Source organism: Corvus moneduloides, chromosome 2 (assembly GCF_009650955.1).
Source record: "Corvus moneduloides isolate bCorMon1 chromosome 2, bCorMon1.pri, whole genome shotgun sequence".
NCBI lineage: Eukaryota > Metazoa > Chordata > Aves > Passeriformes > Corvidae > Corvus > Corvus moneduloides.
This window is the reverse complement of record NC_045477.1, coordinates 32023229-32044353: the sequence shown is the minus strand read 5'-3', so window position 1 is coordinate 32044353 and position 21125 is coordinate 32023229. Positions and strand designations below refer to the sequence as shown.

Here is a 21125-nt window from a genome sequence, read left to right as displayed (position 1 = left end):
ACTGGACCAATGACCTCCTGAGCTCCCTTCCAGCCCAAGTAATTTTCTTCTTCTAAGTTTTTTCTTGCCTTTGTTCTCATTGTCCTCTCCACCTATTTCAGGCACAATACCATCTTGGTGAATTATCTCTCTAGCTCAATTTCAGTTCAACATCCCCAGGACTTGTGTTTTCCTGCTATCTTAAAATCTCAGCCTTTCTTACTGACTTCTGCCTGCTAACACCTAATTATCAAACTTGGTTTAGTTGCAGCATAATTAATCCCCCTCTCTTCAAGCACATCCTCTTGATTTCTAAACCATCGTGTATTAGGCTGCTCTTCTGCCTAATCCAAATATTCTCTGCAATCCTGCAACTGGTTTTTCAGGTTGCAGAGAGGGTCTAAAAAGCATCTCAGTCATCCAGACTATTTTGGCTGTGTCTGCCTGAGTTTGTAGAGAGCTGAATTCAGTGAATTTCCTGTTGTTTGCAGAAGGTGCTGAAATCACACTAATTTCACTTTTAAAATGCCACTGCTTCAGTTTTTTTCAAAGCATGGAGGATGGAGAATGAGAGAGAGAGAGCTGTCATTTTGATGTTCAAGAAAACACTGCAGAACCCAGAGATGTGTTTGAGGCTGCCTTCCATAAAAGAGGCTTCATTCTCAGCAGTCTGGCAACACACGCTCTTAAAATTTGGTTCCAAAATGACTTGCTAATGATGAAACAGATTGCATTGTCTTTGAACAAATATTTGCTCTACACTGTATAATTTTAAATACTTCTGAATGCAGCTGCAGGAATGATGTCCAGTTGTATAACATTCCTGTTGCTAAGAAGTAACAAAAATAAGTGTAATTATTTATCTTGGATGTCTGAAAAAAATTTCTGACATTTCTTGCACAACATTTGTTTCAGTCTGAGTCATAATGCAGACTCTTATAATTAGTGCACTAACTTCCATTAATTAGGCTGACACTTAATTGGATCTATAAAAAGCAACCGTGACATGTCTGGTTTTAATCAATTACTGCATGCTTCGGTCTGGTTCATGACTGCTGCAGTGATTGTTAGTGACTTAATATTACTGGGAAGCCAAATACATGAACTCTGTAGGTACAACAGCGAGTCTAGAGTTGCTTGGCTAGCTGGAGCTTTACAGTCCACATGGGTATCCTGTTGGTCCTTTTTTCCTCTCCACCTTTTTGGGAGGAGAAGCAGGTAATCTGCTTGCAAGCATGGTGAGTGTGTGCTGAGGAGAGCTGCAGTTCAGCCATATTCTGGGGTCCTCACATGGAGGGCTGAATGCAATCCCAGCAGTCTTGGACTATGTGGTCTTTGTATTATGTCCTTGCTGTAAAAATCAAGTGCAGGTAGCAAGAGAAGAACAGGTTTTGTGCTCATCTGGTGAAAGGTGTCATCAGCTGAAATTCTCAGTCCTCATTTTACAAGTAAGCTAAGCTAAACCAGTATATTTCTGTCTTGAATCCAGTGCATGGTCCCTTTTCCTTCGCTGAATACCTCATCATCCCTATCCAATCAGTGGTAGGTGCTGTAGGATCTGTGTCATAAGAGCCCAGTATCCACGTGTGTGTAGGGCCTTGCAGCTCCACTTCATCTGTGTGCCCGGACAACGCTGAGAGCTGCAGGGGTTCAAGAAGCTGTGGCTTTGTGAGTGACAATAGGGCTCTCTGGTTACAGCTCTCTGCCCACATGTTCCTGTGCCATAGTAGCCACATTCATGGTGACTTCTCCAAACTTGTTTGGCATTATGACTGAGGCAAGCAAGAAGCCTGTGGGCAGCTCAGCTGACCATCAGTGGCAAACCAATGCCGTGGCAAACTTGATAGCTTATGAGAGCATGAACCTGCCTTGTGTCCAGGCTGCAGCTCCTGCTTCTCAGGGAGTCTCTATGCCTTGGGAAGCAACTCCAGGATAAGATGTGAAGTCAGGCAGCTTCATCCCTATTTGCTTCCACAGCTTTCCTTAAAATAGATGCACAAATCCATTAGCACATGCCCTGAAATTCTTCAATTAGCTGTCATTGTACTGAAGTAGAATAGAATATAGATACATGTTGTAGTCAGCTGGAACATGTTGCATTTTATGTGGATTTTAGTAATTTTTTTTATACAGTTGCTTACTTTGTTTAGTTAGTACAGAATTTGAGGCTTTGGAGGTTTTAAATAGTTACACCCAAACTTTAGAATGTGGCCTGAACCATGACTGCTTTTGTTCAGTAATGCACCCACTGATGCTTTTTCTTGTTGTCATTGATATTTGCAGAGTTTGTAAAACCAGTGTTCATCTGAAAAATAAATTAAAATTAAATCTCCTCTTCATGGCTCTTATAATGTAGTTTCTAGAGAACATGGGTTTTTTCCGCTTTGAAAGGAAAAAGATTTAACCCAGTTGTCCCCCCTCTCAACATGTTGGTAATGTAATTTTTATAGCAGAGAGTAGGAGTCAATGGGATGATTAAGTTTGAAAAACATCTTAGCTACCTTTTTTATTGAAATCTTTGAAACATTTTGTATCACTCCTATGTAGGATATTTCTGTTAACTAGAGCATGGGACATGGTTATTTAAATAAATGCTCAGCTACTCTGGTGGCTTTCATCAACCCAGCTTGAGTTTTCATTGCTAATCGGTCATTTTATTGACTTTAATTAGAAACAATAATATCAAAACTAGGACAAAGCAAGACTCCACTGAGAATAAAGTACAACACTGTTGCATAAAAGGGTGGAGGACCCAGGCTGATGATGTCTTTGAGCCTGGAGCACACGACTTACATGGCTCTGAGTAACTCTTGTGTCCTTTGTCTCAGTTTTCCCCTATTCTCCTGCCATCTGTAGACTTACAATCCACTGTCTAGCTCTGCTGTGAGGTTTAATAAACTTCTGGGTGCTTTGCCAGATAATTAGGGTATATGGGTCACTTTGTTGTTAATTACTCAAGTGTGCCTGGATCATATTCAAGCAGAGGGGGATGACCTGGGAAGGATCCTTGTCCCATCTCCTGTTTTGTGCCGCTGAACCTGGAGCAGAAGCTGTGGCAAGGGGAAAACAGGTCCTGGAGCATGGCAGGAGGGTGCTGTGCACCTGTGACCTCACGGGCATCGTGCATCCCTGCCCTTTGGAGGTTGCAGCGAGAGAAGCTGCTGCATTGCTTCAGTCTGACTTGCTGCAGGGGGAAGTTGGCACTTCCCAGTCCCTGTCTGGGAACTTAGACAGCTTTCTTTTTTTTCATTAATGTGTTTAATTTTGGCTGCTTACAAAAGGAAGTACAGTCCCATCTTGTCGCAGCATGAGCTGAAACCTCAGCACTCAGCACCCCACCTCTGCTGGCCAGGCCTGAGCTTCACATACTGCTACAAAAGTCCTTGTCAAGACGCAGCTTTTCTCATCTGCATTTCCCCAGAGGGCAGGCAGAAATGGCATGTCCTAGGAGGAGTCTTTGAAAACTGCTTTTTCTGGATAAAATTCAGTCCCTTCTGCTGCCTTTTCAACAGAAATGTTCATTTTCATTGGGCAGAATCCCACCCACCAGACAATAGTAATGGGAGTATTATTTTTACACTGAGATTAAAACCCAGATACTTCTGTCCAACTCGGACAGGTATTTTTTAACACAGTCTACCCAGCTCAAGAATAAAATATTCTGCCTGTTCTCCACACTGCTGGGCACCTGTACCCTCACTATTGTCATTAGGAGCTCTGGGCTTCCATCTCCTCCAAAAACTAGACCCTGGAGACATTGGGGTGATATTTTGAGTGGTTGTCTGTGTGTGTGTGGTTTTGTGCACAGGGCCAGAATATCTTTCAACATAAAAATTTCAGCATCCCTAAGCAATCCCATTCGTGTTCAGGTCAAGCACTGCAGCCAACTGGTGTCTCCTGGCAGCTGAGCAAAGTCACCTGCTTATTTCAGTGGAGCAGGCAGGTCCTCCATGCTCAAAGTGAATATAGTCATAACAGAAGAGAGTGGAATTAAATCAGATGGCTCACTTTATTAACTTCTTCCCTTCCTAAGGGAAAGGACAGTGGGTAGATAAAGCTAAACTCCTGGGCTTTAGGGTCACCTTGCTGTTCTCTCCTCCTCTGCTGATGTCATGTGTTGTTTTGTATTTGGGTTAGAAGTTATTATTTCTAGATTTTCTATATTTTAGTGTGTGTATGGCACAGAGGGGTTGATGGATTATGGTGCAGGGGGACATACTGTGTTCATTTGGCATGACCAAAGATGAGATTTGGCACAAGTCACTGTTCAGCTTAACTCGTCCCTGCAGACCTTGCCAGAGTAATCAATATACTTGTGTTTACAAAGACTTGTATTTTGGAGTGACAGTGAGGGCACCATGGAAATGAATTGTTCCCCCTCTGCCATGTTGGTAATGTATTTTTATGGCTTACTGTAGGAATCACTGGGGCGATGAAGTTTTGAAAAACATCTTTGCTCCCTGTGTGTACTGGTGTGGTTTAGTGCTCAGCCCTGAGTCACAGGAGCCAGCTTCTGCCTCCAGCTGTGTCACTACTGTGTGGTGTGACCTTGGCACTGGCTGTAAGCTGACTGTGCAGGGATTGCACCTTCTTGATTAATAGCCTTGTTCAGAGTTATATCCCCTTGGTTCAACAGCACAAATAAGTCTTTATTGCCTCGGTAGCAGTGTGGAGTCCTGGCTCAGAAAATGGGCACAATCCATTCCTGGCTTGGGAACCATCAGCACAATTAATTCTATTTGGATTGCACCGTAAAAGTTGCCAGTGAGGCAGAGATGCTGAGGCCTACAAACATTGCATGAGTTTAATTAAAAGAATGATTTAAGCAGCTTTGGGTATGGATACTTCTTACTTCTCTATTGGTTTCTATCACTTCCTCTATAATGAAGTGTCAGCGAACTCAGACGAAATGAGCTTTCATTCTGCGTGGCAGAAAGCTCCCAAAGGTGGCTGCTTCTGGAGACTGTTTTAGTAGTGTGTAAAATAAAGGTGAAAGGGGGGAAGTTTCTCCCTTTGTGGCTGATCTTAGGGTGGAGAACACAAGTGTGGCCTGTGCAACAGCGAGCCTCCACCATCCGTGCAGAGGATGGCTATGCCCCAGCAACGCTTCCAGGTACTGCTTCGGTGTCCAAAGGGACTCCTGGGAGCCTGTAGCTAAAAGTGGCTGGGCCCTTCCCTGGGCTGGGACGAGCAAGCTCAGCATTTTGCAGGATGGGGCCCTGCCTTTTCATGCATTTCAGTGTGTCGGAAGGAGTGCTGGGGATATTCTCTTGGCCTCCACATTAAGCTCTCGAATTTTCCCAGAGAACTGAGCAGAGTGAAATACAGTCACAGGAAGGGAGCAATTAATTAAGTGGCTCTGTGCCTTCTTGTGGTGTCGACCCCAGCAGCGCCTGTGAACTGCATAAATGCACTCAGGCTTGCTGTCCAGAGCTCTGATCTGGGCAAAGCTGACTGCAAAGGGACCCATTTCAAAGCCTCTCTTGTATTCTGTGGTAGCACGTACAAGGACAGTGTTACAGACATTACTGCTCTGCCTGTAATGGCTAAGGAAAAAGGCTCAACAGATTAGTGGGCTTTTTTTTCCTCTCCTGTGTGTATGCTTTTGTTGGAGATGAGGAATTAGCACTACTGATTTTTTTTTTTTTTTTTAAAAGACTCTTGAGTGCCCACAACCCCGAACTGACCTAGGCACTTTTGGAGACTTAGCCAGAATTTTCAAGTTATTTTTAAATGCTGGAAGTCTTGCAGAGGTCTGGGAATGTTAAATGACTGATTATTTACATCATAGAGCATAGGAGTCACAGCCCTGCACTAAGGCTCCATTGTGCTAGGTGCTGAATGCACCCAGAGCAAAATGACTGGGTTTGCTCTCAGTACCACGAAATCGGAGCAGAGTCAGCTCCCATCCCTCTTTTCTGATATATCTGTACGTGCTCAGTGTGATACTGTATCAAATCCCAGATACATTTTTTTATAGCAGATGAAGTACAAATAAAGGCTGGATTTTTACAGCGTGCATTCGCTTAATATCTTGAGTGGCAGGGCACACTAAACTGTATATGTTCACACACGGGGCTGATAACAGTGACTGTGTTTTTAGCTGTGTTTCTCTGTGTCATAGGTTAGCCTATGCCTGTGTCCAGGCCTCTGGTCAGTGCTACATTGCTGTTACCAGATGACTTGCATTTACTGCGCTCCTTTGATCGCTTTGCCAGCGTGACATCTGGCTAGTTTCCCTTTGCCAGGGTCCCATGATTCTGGTGAAGTTCTCACAGTTACTTGTTTCTGTCTTTTCCCTTTACAGTTAGCCTGAGAAATGAATGATTCCTCCCCTCCCTGCAGATGGGCGTTTATTTGATGGGGGGGGAGGGGAAGTGTTGTTTTTCCCTTCTTTCAAGGATCAGGCAAATTCAGCCCCACACCAGTGATGGAGCTAACTCCAGCAATGGTAGGTTCTACAAGCTGTCACAAAGCCCTTACACATACTGTTGATGGGCACCTCGGGATAGTCCGTAGAGTTGCCGTGCTAATGGTTTGTTTTGTAAATGTAGGGGGTTCTCAGTGTACAAGTGCCTAGAGCTGAGGAAAGACAGAAATTGATTCCTGTGAGAGTTGTTCTGCACTTGCTCTCCCCAAAAGCTCTGTCTTGGGCACAGAGAGGCTTTATTCTTGCAGTACAAAATTGATCTCTGACTATGAAGTGTTTGACCATCGTTGACACCTTGAAGCAGTAAGAGGATGGGGTTTATTTTAATTTTTATTGGTTTTAGGTATCTTGCAATCGGCAAGCCCCTTGAAAGATGAGTAACTAGTCATCATGCTTGGGCTGCTGATCAGTAGGAAGTAAGTGCAGTTCAAAAGGGTCTTAGTAGCCTGCATTGCTGGAGACTGTCCTTCTGCCACAGTAACCTACAGTAACTGATGTGTCAGTGCCTGTGCCTGGACAGCTGCTGAGAAATGTCTCTCCCTGAAGCCAGACTGTTGCCCTGTGGGACAGGATCTCCTGCTCGCCAGCTGGTGTCACGCTTTAGCTTTCAGTGTTACTTTGAGGCCTTCATGTCAGTGAGACATTAGAGACCTGCACATCAAACTGTGCAGACCTGAGTGAGTACTTCAGCAATTGCAAGCTTTTCAAAATACTTTCATCTTGTATCTGATCCTGGCTCAGTCACAAACTGAACTTGTGACTATACTCATTTATTTAGGAAAAATTCTTTCTTTAACTGAAGGGCCTCAAATTGAAATATTTTAGCAAAAGCCTGAAACATGGGGACAGGTAGAGCAAGAACCTGCATCTAACTCCTGTTTTCCACTGTAGCCATCATCTGCAACCTGGAAAACAAAAGCTTTTGACCAGTTCTGCCTTAAACATAAAATGATTTTGACTGCATGACTCATTGTTTCATACTTGTTGTTTGTCTTGCTATAGCAGTCGAGGCTCTCACGCTTTGGATCCAAGACCTTGTTGTGCCAGGTGCTGTTAGGAACATGGGGGAAAAAAAAAAACAAACCAAAAAGCTGTGTGAGGAAGAACATGAATTTCTGTATAACCCAGGACAACAGGTGGCTACAGATGGGGGATCACAAGGAGCTGATGATATAATAATGAATGACCTGTGCAGTGAGTAATAGTCTTGGTACATCACTTACCTAAACATTGCTGAGGTTTTGTAGATGCTACAGCAAAGGGCAGCTTGAAGGAGGATGACGGAGTGGCAGAAGTTTTCTGTAACATCGCAGCAAGTGAGAAAGGCAGCAGAGGGAAAAGTGTCATGCTGAAAATTATGCTTGAAGAAAGATGTTTGCTGCAAAATCTAGTTAGCTGGTTGTAAATGCTGTGGTCATATATGAGAGTGCAGGTACAAGAGCAAAGTGGAGACAGAAAGTGTGTTATTTGGATGAGGGAAAAGAGAGCCACGGGGAAAAGAAACCTATGGGCAGGCTACGTATTCAGAGTCTTGACCTGAAACTTTCTTCTGGTGTGTTTACTACTAGCAACTCAAGGAAAAAAAGTGCTCTTTCTTTGGATCATAACCTTTAACCAACATGTGACATGAGGGAACAGATGAGTGAAGCAGAATGCGTGTGTTCTTTTATTTGTAGCACAGATGTCTCCATAAGGGGCAAAGGAAAAATGCTGCTTTTTGTAGTGTTTGTTTATTTAAACTTCAGTTTAACAAAATTAGCCTGTTCAGAAACTTCAGTGAACATCCTTTTTAAGTTGAAAGCTTGCAGATCAAGACGCAAGTCAAATGGCAGCCCCAGCAATTAGCATGCATCCTTTCTCGAGTGTCAGACTGTGGTTAATCTGTACTGATCGGGTTCTTTTTCTCCTACATGCTAGGAGCTAAAAATAACATCAAGTTAAAGATGTACCAAAGATGGCAGCTGCCCAGTTCATGGTTCTTCTGAAGCAGCTTGCTCTCTTCCCCAGTCATGGTTATCTTCCCATGAAGCATGAGAGGAAGCACAGATGTCACAGCATCTATTTGGGAACCTCTCACTGGCTTGAGGGCATCCAGGAGCCCAAGTGTTCATAGGCCACAGTGTAAAAGGTATTGCTTGGAGTGCAGCTTCCCACATAAAATCAAAACTTTTAAAGGTGTGTTGGTGTTTGATAGGAAGGTTTCTCACGGAGGAAGTGGAAACACAGCATGACATGACTGGAGAACAAGAGAGGATGTATTTAAATAGACTCCTCAAAAGGTGGCTGGAGAAATGGCTTCATAATAGGAAATGCATTGGTTGCTTCAGCATCAACCTCTATCCCAGATGTGTTCTGTGCAGTAGGGACCCCTTTCAGCTGAACCATTTTTAGCTGTGTGGAAGAGCCGAGTTCTTTATCTCGATGGCTCTCTGAGCAATGAACTTCTGTCTTACCACTAGAGGGGGACTGCACGCCATAGACCTCCCATCCTGCTGGGCTTCACTGGCCACCCCTCAGTGCTCACAAGCCCAACAACTCCAGCAGCAGGGCCCACTCTGCTCTGTTGAGCACTGGGGTCTCACAGCACCCATGAAGGTCAGGCACTGCAGCCAAAGAAATGTAAAGGCACGTGGATGAGGAGAGCGTGACTGGTACAATATCTGGGTGCTTCTCTAGTTATGTGGTTCTGCAGAATGTTGGGTTTTATTCCCACAGAGTCACAAAAAGTGTCCTGAGCACGACTTGTGTTCAGAGAAAGGTGAATAGTGTGTGTGCAACCTCCCTGCATCTGGAGCTGTGAATAACCCCTCTCCATGCCTGCATGAAGGAACGGAACAGGAACAGCAGCTTATTCAGCAGTGCCATTAAACTGGTCGAAGATGAATTGGAAACATGATTGTTTCTAGATGCTGGGAGAAAAGTGAGGACTTTAGGTGTAACAGACTCAGTTGTGTGCTGGACCTGACCTGCCTGTTTCTTGCTGCCTTGCAGGGCTTTTACTCACGTGTTCACCTTTGGCCCAACGTTCCGAGCGGAAAACTCACAGAGTCGCCGGCACCTGGCAGAGTTCTACATGGTGGAGGCTGAGCTGTCCTTCACTGAAAGCCTTCAGGACATCATGCAGGTGGGCACTCCAGATGTTAATGCAGGAGTGGTACCAGAATTCCTACCTCCTCCCTGAGCTGTGCTCCCTGCCCTCAGCTGAGGTCACAGCTCCTTTCACTTTGTGTGAGCCATGTAGAGGTTGCACAGGTATTTCCCAAGGAGGAGGGTTTTCTCAGCAGAGATTAGGCCATAAAGGGGATTTGGAAGGGAAGATACAGGTGCACACAGCCCTCATCTGAGTGGGAAGCTCCAAAGTTGCTGTATTGCCAGGGAACGTAAATGTGCTTGAATAGTGCTAATGAAAGTGGCAGTCTCCCTTTCAAAATGTTCAGCACCTTTCCACTGAATGAGCAGTGTTTAAGCAGTGTGTCCCTTGGTGTTCTCTGTAAAGGCCTCCTTGAAATCTGCATTGAAATCTCAAGTAGGAAGAACAGTTTCTGGCATACACTGTTCACTGTGGCTTTAGTGGAAGACTGGAGGAAATCCTTAGCTGGCTTTTGATTTTTCAGGATTGATCTCTCAGTTGCAGTTTAACCACATGAGGGATGCTAATGCACCTTACTAGTCTCAGCATAAGCCAGCTTATACCCAGTAGGACTTGTGAGTAAACATCCACACGCACTCTCATTTATCAGATAAGCTCTGTGGAAAGCGATTGGAGAAATAACCTTATAAAAAAAATTACCTGGGGCACTGGCTGCAGATTTATAAAATAACATCCAGGTGGTGGTTTCTTCAGCATGGGTCATATACAGTGCTGAATCAGCATGGCCTGAGAGCAGAGCTGACATGCTCTGTGTGCTGCTTCTGAATCTGGGATGTCTGGATGGCACTGGGCTGTGTGGACTGACCTGTTGGGAGTCTGTGCTCCATTATGAATAGCATCCTGCTCTTCCTCTTCTCTCTCCTTTTCTCCACAACAGCATTTGTAAAGCACAGCCTATGTATGTGTACATACCTTAATTCCTGAGCCCTCTGTTTCTCTAGGTAATCAGGAGCCAGTTGAAATATTCACTGCTTTTATCTAGTATAATAAGCAGGGTCTTCTGTTAAGTGGTGTTTGAGCCCTTCAACACAGAGTCAACATATCTTGTGTGGAGAACCCTGATTTCCTGGCTTTTGAAGTACAAACAGCCAGTTCAGACAATCAGAGAATTAGATTTGAGAACTGTTTTGGAATATGTAGGGCTTTTATTTGTAGTGAAAGGCGGAACTTTCCCCCTCAATTTTGCCTTTGTTATTGCTAAGTATCTTGTGAAGTCTCAGCTTGTGCTCTCTTTTAAATCTTCCCTCTGTCCCAAAGTCTTTTACGAGCAGCTTTCCCTATAACAGGAAGTCTCCTAGTAGCCATTATTTTGCATTTCTCATAGTGAGTTTGTATTGCAACAGGCTTAATTTTCTGGTGTTCTTACTTGCAGAAGTGGAGTTCCCATTTTGTTTATTTTTAAATCATTGGGCAATCTCTCTTAAAACGAAACAAACAAAAAAACGCAACCAACAGAAAACCCTGCCAGTTGCTCTAAAGCCCTAAGTTTCTTTCCTGGTGTAACTGACCTAAATTCAGTGTTCCCTTACGTATCTGCCCGTCGGGTGTTTTGTCTGTTTATTGTCATCTGCAAGTTCTTTATTCAGTGCAAAACGCCCAGTTGAAAGCCTTGGGGGCTCTTGGCCAGGGTTAGCATCCAAACTTTGTCCTCACATAAGGAGCTGGATTGTTTAAAATTTACTTTTTAAATTGCTATTCAACATTTGGACTAAGTATCTCTCACTTGAGTAAGTTTGCATGCTGGGAATGCTCAGCTTCTTCATGGACGTCTTGAAGTATTTGGTTATACACACCTTTAAAGAGCCTTGCTACAAAGATGTACGTTTGCCATTTGCTTATGAGGCTTGAGATCTTTCAGCCAAAGCTCCAAAAGAAACATAGCTTTCCTTAAAAAATAAAAGGAAAAAAGATGATTTAATAACCAAGTTACATGTATTTGGGAACAAAGAGCCTGAAATCTTAGAGCAGCATTTTTTCCCCACTGTAATTGCACAGAGTAGTGCTCAGTTATTCCTAAATTAGTAGCACAGTTCTTGTGAAGTCTCACGTGTCTTAATCATGCAATCTAAATTTCTGTTCTGTGCCAAAACATGTTTTAGTGCTACAAAGAAGCTTCAACTCTCACAATACTGGTTTCACAATGCTTTCTGTGGAAAGTCCCATGTGCTCAGTGCAGCACTTTACACTGCATGGCTGGGTGATAGTATTTCTGCTTTAGTGTACAGGGTGCATGTAAGGGTATCTAAGGAGGGACTTCTGTAGCCTCTTTCCTTAAGTCCAGTTAAGAAATTGGGCCAGGTTGCCCCAAGGTACTTCTCCTCCAAAATGGATGAGAAAGAGAAGGATTTAGAAGAAGGTCAGGTAGCAGTGGAAGAGGTCCAATTGTGGAAGTGTCTGGACTCACCAGAGATGTCAGCCTTCCAGTACCTGAATTGGAGGTCCAAGGTCTCCAGTTTCATTTGTTCCCTGAGATGCCTGTTATCAGTCTCTCCCTCTCTCTTCAATGCTGTGTCATGTAGTTGTATTTGTAGGCCATTGTCTTCTATTTTTCATTCCACTGTCTCAGCACTGCAGTAGATTTAAAGGATCCCCCTTCATTCATGACACTAATGGAGTCTCAGAGAGGCTATATGATACAGTCATTATTGAATTTCATCAAAAGCACATACAAAGCGATGCTACTAAAAAAGACATTATTTAGGCTGTAAAGTTAGGAAATGCCAGAAGGAAGTTTTCCTGAGGGCATTTTCAGGAGTTTATGCATAGTGTTAGTCTTCCTTAACAAGATCACGTCCTAGCACCACTGTCTCTTTAAGGGATGGAGAATATGTCTCTTTAAGATGAAGAATACAATTTAACACTCAGTATTTGACCTCTGTCCTGAGGGCAGAAGTATTGTCTTCCACTGGTTATGTACTTCATCAAAATTAATTTGCTGTCATTACAGCCAAGTGACATGGAGCATTGTTACCTCCATTTTACAGAGGGGAGGTCAGGTGTGAAATGAAATCAGTAGCACCGATTTTGGGTGTCAGCTTTAGAGAGCTTGCATCTAAAAGATGTATGTGATTTGATTTCCAGACTAGCTTACACTCAGCATTCTGTCTTCAGTACCAAGGCTGAGGCACTTGGGCAAGTCTGGCTGCAGTTTTGAGGGAGCAAACACTGGTAATCACATGGAGAGGTTTGTTCTAAGTATCTTGCACAACACTCTTTAGGGACATTGGGGTATCTACAGGACTGTAGGTGCCTTGTCTGAGGTGGCATCCAGCTGCCATAGCTGAGGCTTTTTCTCTTCCCTAACTTTTATCAGCATTCAGCTTCAATGGCCAGTGGAGCAGTGGTCTGGCAGACAAGTCTCCTTCCTTGCACAGCAACAGCATCTCTCCAGAGTAGGGCCTGACCTGTTGGTTGTGTTGCTGAGAGAAAAGATTTTATGACCAAGACCAGATGTGAATCCTCCCCTCTGTGTGTGTGTGTGTGTGCACACATGTACAGTGTGTGTGAGCAAGCATGGAGGCAACAAATAATGGGCCACTGGTGAGTGTTTCGTATGTAAGTAGCCTATGATCTACATTGCATTCATATGCATGCCCAGGTAAATCCATAAATAAAAATCCTACTGGCAGGTCCTGCGATTTTTCTTATGTAATAAAAATGATGATTTGAACTTCCTTGGAGTACACAGCATCTTCAGTTGCTGCTGCTGACTTTTACTGCTGCTTTATTGATGATTTGCTCTGTTTCAACTCTGGTCATAATTTTATTTGGGAAGAGGGTGAGTTGCAGTATCAAAAGATCCAGGGTACGATTAAGCAATACCCTTGGGAGCTGCTCCTAATCAAAATTGAACTGTTAACCATTAAATAACAGAGCAACATTGGGGAAGGCCAAGGTTGATACTGCTGAAGTTTCAAAAGTGAAAATCAAAAGAGGTGGACTAAAAGGGTTGAAGGAAGGGAGAAAGATTTAACCTCTGTCATCCTTACCTGCCCTTCTACCAGCATAGTTTCCACATTGCCATTGTGAAGCAACCACATTGTTGGACTTTTGGGATATCTGGAGTCCCACCTGTGAGATGAGCTACTTGATGTGAGACCAGTGCCTTTTTCCCTGTATAGGTCTCCTGTCAAACATGTTTCTCCCAGAGTGTCTTCAAACCAGTCACCTGTATCTCAAACTCATGTGTTGCCTTAAACCAGTAAGCCAGTGGTTACACTTCTGCACTCATTTTTCCTATAGCCTACTTTGCAGTCCTTAATTATACTCTCTGCTTAAAGACATAAATTCTCAGTTTGAGTGATTTTTTCCCTCCTTTTCTTTTTTTCCATCTACTGTTTGTGCCTAGTACACATTTGTCATAAATAAGAGCAGTGAGGAGGCCAGTGTATGACCCACGTGTCTGTCTTTTTTGCCAGGATAAAACCTCAGTCTCAAACCTGGAAATATTTCTCAGATTGTTTTTCCCATACCACCCACATCTTTTTTCCACAAGAGGAAGCTGCTTATGTTGAGTGCTGTGGGAACCTAATTGTTACTTTATCGCACAGTGAGGAAAAAAAGTGCTAATTAAACAACATGCTTTTCTGAAACCAGATGATACTTTCATTTTCTAGAAAGAGGAAGCTTAATGTAAAATCCCTTCGTCTCTGCCTGGTGAAACCAGATGAATTGCCAAGAAGTTTTCTAATTTCATTTGCATAAGCCTTTTTCTAGCTACTTTGAAGAAAGTTCAAAGCTGACTGTTTGGTTATTTGCCACTCAGCAGCAGGAATGCTGGCTTTTCATTTCCTCTGTGAGTATTAGGAGGGGTAAAACTGTTCATCTGCATATGATAATGCTGTTCCCTTATTTGCATCTTCCCGTTTTTAAAAGGAGGGCCCAGGTTGATGGAGGAGTCTTGAGTCTGAGTTGGCTCCAGAGGAGTCCAAATGGACTGCTTTGCTTCACTAGGCTGGTGGGATGCAGAGGTTGTTCACCAGCACAGAGCAGTGTTTCAGCAGCTTGGCACAAGTGTGAAGGATGTTCTTCTAAACATAAGTTTGAACAACATGCCTGAAATCTCATCTTGCCTATGTCAGTAGCCTAGCTCCTTTGTTTCTGTGCCTTATGTTCCTCTTACATTGTAAGATCTGGTTCCTTTTAAGGCATAGACCTACTGCTTCTTCTTCTTGAGATTTGCTGACTGAACAACAGGTTCATCTTTTCAGTCACAGGCTTTGTGGTATCTAGGGGCTGCTGCTCACCTAGGTATCATTAGGGGAAACTTCACTTCTGTCAACTCTGTGATGCCTTTTCCTGGTCTTAAAATCAAGAGTCAGACACTGTTAGAAGGGAAAAAGGGATTTTACCTCTGTATTTATTTTAAGGATCCTTAGGTGCACTATGTTTAGGTCAAATGCACCTCAATGCACACAGCAATGCACACCCACCCACAATAGATCTGGTATAACATTATAGGTCTTACTAATTAGCATATCTATCAAAGATTGCCCAGTGAGAGGCTCAAATGAGCCCCTCTCCCCAAGGAACCTTCCCCTGGATGGTTCTATCTTGGTTTACAGAATGTGTTCTGGAGAGGACCTTGGGGTCTGGGGCACACTGATGCCTAGCTACGAAGCTTCTAAAATGTTTAGTCTCCTAGTTTGACAAACAAGTCCAAGAATGAAGGCAAAAAGCACTAAGAATACAGAAGTTGTAAAAAGGTGTAAAAGAAAAGGCAAAAAATCTTCATGGCATCATCTGCAATTAATAAAGCAGTTATTACGCTCATCAAAAAAACCAACCAGGAATGTGCCAGAACTTTGAGATGCTTTTTGTTAGGAAAAACCTTGTCCCATCCCAGGCTGAGATGATGTGCAGCCCCAGCTGCATTGCTCTGTTCTTACAAAGGAAATGAGAATAGGAGGGTGATTTTGAAGAAGAGGTGGGATGATCATCAGTTGATACCACAGGTGTCAACTACCTGCTTTGTGCTGGTGTAAAACTACAGGGAGCCATGGGAACTCTTAGTCTGCACAACAGCAAGTGGCTTGGATGCTTTGCTCAACCAAAAGAGAAAATGGGTTGATGAAAATGCAGTAGCATCCCATATGGGGGCTTTTAATGGCATTTTAATTTCTTAATGAGTGAAGCCCGTTTTACTGGATAAGTACATCCAAATTGGATGATAATGTCATTTAGTTAATCCACATTAGTTTAGGGAAATGGAACCACATCTTTTTAGTTTCTCAAACATCCCTGCATTGATGTGTCCTCTGCTTTAGCTCTCTACTCATCTTTGCCCTTACTGCACGGAGTCTCCCTAGCTGAGATCTGTTTGATGGGTTTGCTCTACACACTACATATTTATTCTCTTTCCTTCGGTTTTGCCTTTTCTAACAACAAAGCATAAATCTGGAATTGTTCATCAAAGGACAGATTCCTCACTAAGAATTAGTCAAGACCAGAGCCACAAATGGTTGTAACATGTGTCTGTGGCTGGCCAGGATTGCTGCTTGAATATTTTAGCTGTGGTTTATTTTGCTGGAGATACCTGACTGAAGATACTGAGACCATCAGCTGACATTGAAGCCCTAAACCCATAGCAAAAATAAAGATTCCAGTCATCTTCAGCTACTAAGCAAGCCTGCTGATTAGGAGCATTAGCAAGATGGTTCCCTCCTATGCAGTCTGGCCATGCAGAAGGACAGAAGCTCCTTCTGTACCCTTTGGCTGATGTGTATTGTGTTTCATTTATAGTCTGGGACACCTAAGCAATGTTCATTTTTCATGCATTCCTTTTTTCTCTGTTAGGTTATGGAAGATCTCTTCAAGACAGTGACAAGCACTGTGCTCTCCAAATGTCCTCATGATGTTGAGCTTTTTCATAAATACATAGCTCCTGCACAGAAGGTAATGCATGTGACAGGAAAGAACTGCAATCCTGTCCTGTGTTTTTGGGGTTCTTGGCTATGGGAAGGCTTATTTTTTTTTAATTTTTTTCTTTTTTTACTGTGTTGTCCTGTGTTAAGAAAGTGTAAAAAGCTAAATATCAGCTTGAGCTTAAGTGGTTGTTCAGGCCAACAGAGAGAGGACACACAACTTTGTGTAGCTGGTAGCAAGTGTGGTAGGACTGTAGTTCTCACTTCATCTGGCAGCCTCTGAATCAGCAGTTTCAATAATTGGGTACCCTTTTAGCACCGAATGGCCAGGAATGGATTTTGACCTATATCTAGATCAGAAAGCAGTCCCACAAATTGCACTGTAGAGGGAGATCACTTTCCTGAGTTTTCCCCTGAACCCTTAAGGGTAGCTTTACATGTTTATGTTTTTCTTGTTTTGACCAAGGGCAGGCTGGAACAAATACTGAAGCACAAATTTATGATGTAAGTACTATTTCAAAATGATCTTGCAGAGGGCTTTTGGGGAAAGAGTTCCTATTTTGTATATGTTCTTTTTCTTTCACAACTCAGTGTCTTCTGGGTTAGCATAATGTCTCTAAAAGAGCATGAGTTGCAGTTCCCTTTTACTGTTTGTCAGGTATACCCTTTCACCTCTGCATGAGACTGACACCTGAATCTGCTGGCCTTTGGCTTTTGCTCCCCTGAACAAGATCCTCAAGAGTATTCTCCTTCCAGCCTGCACAATGTACCTGCACAATGGTTGCTCACAGTCTTGCTTGGTTTTGGCTTTGATGCTCTGCTTTCATTCACACTTTCACTCCAGTGGCTCTCTTTTTATGAAAGTATTTTATGCTATTTAAAAATCCCAATTGGTTTTCTATTCCCAATTGATTGTGTAACTCCTAATCCCAGTTCTGTTCGTGCTGAAGAACTTAAGGGTTTGGGTATCCCTCACTGGCCCCCAGGAGTGCCACGTCCTCCCTACTCCTGCTTGTCTCTTCAAATGGTGGAGCTCTCCATTTATCCCACAGAACATTGTAGGGGTTCTCATCCCAACCTTGGTTATCTTGTTAAGCAGCTACAGCCACACTTGGGCAACAGGATCATGGATCCCCCCTGTGCCTCTGCCTGCACGAGCACCAGGGGACACCTCAGTGAAGTTACCATCTCCCCATTTCAGTCCTCTCTTTGGACCTAACTGATGTTCCTGAAAGGACAAAGTTGCACCCAGCTTCTCCCATGCTCCAAGGAAAAGGAGGGAGAGTCAGACCATCCCTTTCTCCCTCTCTGTCTCTCCCTTCATCAGCTGCTGGCAGGTCTGGGGCATTCCTGGCTTACACACATTGGTTACATGTGTTGAACGTGTGCCAGTGATATATACCTCATTTGGTCTGTGGCCTCACATAACCCAAACATGTGGAGCAATGTATTTCTTCTTGAGGTATTTCCTCCAGAAGCCTTCCCTGGTTTAGTGAAACCTTGTAACAGGGTGTAAAGAGTGCTCCTTAGGGAATTTGGTTTTTAGTTGGATTTAGGTGGTGATACAAAGATGAAATTATTGTGATCATTTATTATTCTTTCTTCTCTCTGTCCACAACATTTTGCTTGGTATGTGGAAAACTTGGCTGCCACATTATCTTCCAGTGAGTCTTGATTTCCAGTTACCAAACCTGGAGCATTGTTCACTGCACTTTTTCTGTTTGCTTTGCCATGATGCTGTTCTTTTGTGCTGGTGGAAATTGGTGGAGAATCTGCTCTCAAATCTGCCAGAGAAGTAGAGAAACAGTGGTGTACATAAATCGCATGGTTTTTACAAAGTAAAGTGGAAACATTTGAGCTACAAGCCCTTTGCACCCTGGGCTGTTATTTTTGCCTAACACACCCTGAACTATGTTGTTCTAGCTATGCTGATGAGGACATACTGTTTTCTTTTAAAAAATCCACAGATTTCTATGAAGCAATTCTCTGCAGAGCTCACTTCTGACTGAAATGCAACATTGCAGTAATGCAGAAGTGTTGAGAGCTTAGCACTTCCTGCCCTGCATGTAGCCAAAGCACAGGAAAGCATAGGATTCTTGCCATATAAAATGCTTTTTGGTTTCTGTCCAAAGAAGCATTGCTGGGAAGTCTGACATTACACACAAGTTGGCATGGTAGTGGGGAAATGCCTCCTTAATTTTCCAGCGTGGCACTTAGCCAGAAAACTTTGTTATTTCTTTCATAGTTATCTTAAAGACTTTTTTCTTCCTCTGGCAGAATTTCCTACAGTGAAGCAGTGGAAATTTTGAAGCAAGCTCCTCAAACTTTCACTTTCAAGCCAGAGGTAGGTCGTTACCAGCTGGTGTGTCCTTAGGTAAAGCCTGAACTTTCTTGTGGAGGGCTGGGAGCCCTTGGCACAAGAGCCCTCTGCACTCCCTTGGAGGAGAGAGGCCTGAGGGCAAGAAGACCTTCCCCAGAGATAAGCAACCTTCCTCTGGGTCATGTCGAGAAAGTGAACCACCCCCAGCATGCCTTGTTTCTATATGATAATAGCCTGTACCCAGCTGGCTAGTTGGTTTCTACCCCACCCCCTGCCTTCCCCATATGACCTCTGTCCCCAAGCCCTGATGGAGGGAGTTCTCATCCCTGGCCTCCCCTTCACAGGGGCTGCTGGACAATAAAAGCCACCTCTGTGGAACTGCTATGCGAGGCTCCTGTCTCTCTGTCCCCGAGTTTGCCTCGGGTGATTTCACAAAGAGCTGAATCACAAGAGCTGGAATCACCTGTAGCTGAGAAATCACTACACTTGCTGAAATCACCTGCTGCCCAGGGAAGCCAACCACAGCCCCTGGAAGAGTTGTTCCTTGCAGGACACTCTTTCTGGGAAGGTCGTGGCACACGGGATTGTCCACCCTCAGCTCTCCAGAAAAGCAGCACTTGCTCTCATATCACAAAGTTGTTACTTTGCACAGATTATTTGCCTCCTGGGGTGTTTTGTTTGCTGGGTTGTAAATCAGGTGTAACTTTTTGTCCTTTGGGGTTGAAACAGGAGCAATACAAGCAGTGAGATGTGTAGCAGAAGAATGTAACACTTGAGGGAAGGAAGTGATGAGATTGCAGTTGAAGGACCAAGGCTTTAGCAAAGGCACTTCTCTTTCCTGTATGTGAGTAGTGCTGAGAGTGTTGCAGATTCAGTAGCAATCCTCTAAGAAGAGTTGCTGTAATAGTTTTCAAAAAAAGGAAAGATAAGAGGATAGCACTGAAAGTTTGACAAGGATTAATAAACCAATACCATGTCAAAATACCATGTATTCTAAACGTAGGTAAAGGGAATTCCTTGTCTTTCCAAAGCATAGACATGGACTGGGAAAAAGAGTAACGTGCTAGTCTTTCAAAGCTGTTAGATTATGGTTTTCTAAAAATCTTATTTTGGCCAGTTTCAAACACACACACACACACACTCCAGTATGAGACAGCATTTGTGGTGGTGCTCATCTTATGTGTATATTGTTTAATCATTATCTCATTATGATACTTTGAGGAAAATAACCCTCTGGCTGAAGCCACCCTCATAGCCAGTTGTGTAACTGTCTCATCTCTGTGCACAAGTGGGTGTAGAACCTCAAATCTTGCATCTGTACTACCTGGATCTGAGACAGAAAACTTGGGATATTTTAGTATGAAGAGGGTCTGGGGGAGGTCTGTTAGACTCTTCCCCTTCCATTCCCCCAATATTCTTTGCACGTCCTATAAACAGACTGGGAGTCTCAAGTCAAAAGCCACAGGATTTATAACATCCCTGGAAAAAAGGAAAAGTGAGGGGCATTGCAAATGACAAGGTTTCTGATGACAAAGAAGTGGTTAATAGGATGCTAGGTTTTCTTAAGTGAGAATTAATGTAGCATGTAACAGGACACAGCAGGGAAGAGAGCAATCAGCCTAGGAGAGCTGCTTTCTATACACCAAAGGTAATACTGAAAGAAGGCTGGTTTGCTGGGTCAAGTAAGCTGGCCTCGGATAGGTGCCTGTTTCCCTTTAGGTATGCAGAGTGTGGTTTGCGGGTTTTGGTTGTTCATTTGGGATTTTTCCTGATTTGAGACCAGATGCTTTGGCTTGATGCAGGGACGATCTAGCCCTGTTCTGTGAAGTTAAATCATACTATATTCCATGCTTTGCTCTGCCTGAAAACCTGTGAAGCTGTTTACTTCCCAGTGACCTGTATGAGAAGTTGCTTTGCTTGGTTTCATGTTACTCGAAGCAGCACATCTCTCTATATGTACAGGGATTTTGCTGGGTCTCTTGCCATGGTCAAGAGGCACCAAAGCAGATTCCCAGGCCCCTTTTGTTGTCTTTACAGTGGGGCTGTGACCTCCAAACGGAACATGAGAAGTACCTGGTGAAGCACTGTGGTGAGGTTCCTGTGTTTGTGGTTAACTACCCATATGACCTCAAACCTTTCTACATGCGGGACAATGAAGATGGACCTCAGCACACAGTGAGTCCATGGGTCACACCTCTACCACTTCTTTGTCTAGGCACGTGTCTTGGCCTACTGATAGACATCATCTGCTGGGCCTGCCCTCAAGAAGTTCAAGATAAGATATGACCATCAGGTGATCCTGTCCATTTTTTTTCCTGTTGTTGAAAAAATACCCAAAGCGGGAACAACAGGAGGAGGAAGATTCTGGAGTTGGGATAGTGT

General features: G+C 43.6%; 1 protein-coding gene across 3 annotated transcripts in view; it reads left to right on the top strand.

Annotated features, from left to right (window-relative positions):
• The window catches only part of NARS2 (asparaginyl-tRNA synthetase 2, mitochondrial), a 52143-nt gene that overhangs the window by 20612 nt on the left and 10406 nt on the right, over positions 1-21125 (top strand). For all 3 annotated transcript variants that reach the window (XM_032099026.1, XM_032099025.1, XM_032099027.1), the window contains 5 exons: positions 9401-9533; positions 16356-16454; positions 16890-16927; positions 18701-18767; positions 20781-20918. In XM_032099026.1, coding sequence (XP_031954917.1) covers positions 9401-9533; positions 16356-16454; positions 16890-16927; positions 18701-18767; positions 20781-20918 — 475 coding nt within the window. The remainder of the gene's footprint in view (positions 1-9400; positions 9534-16355; positions 16455-16889; positions 16928-18700; positions 18768-20780; positions 20919-21125) is intronic.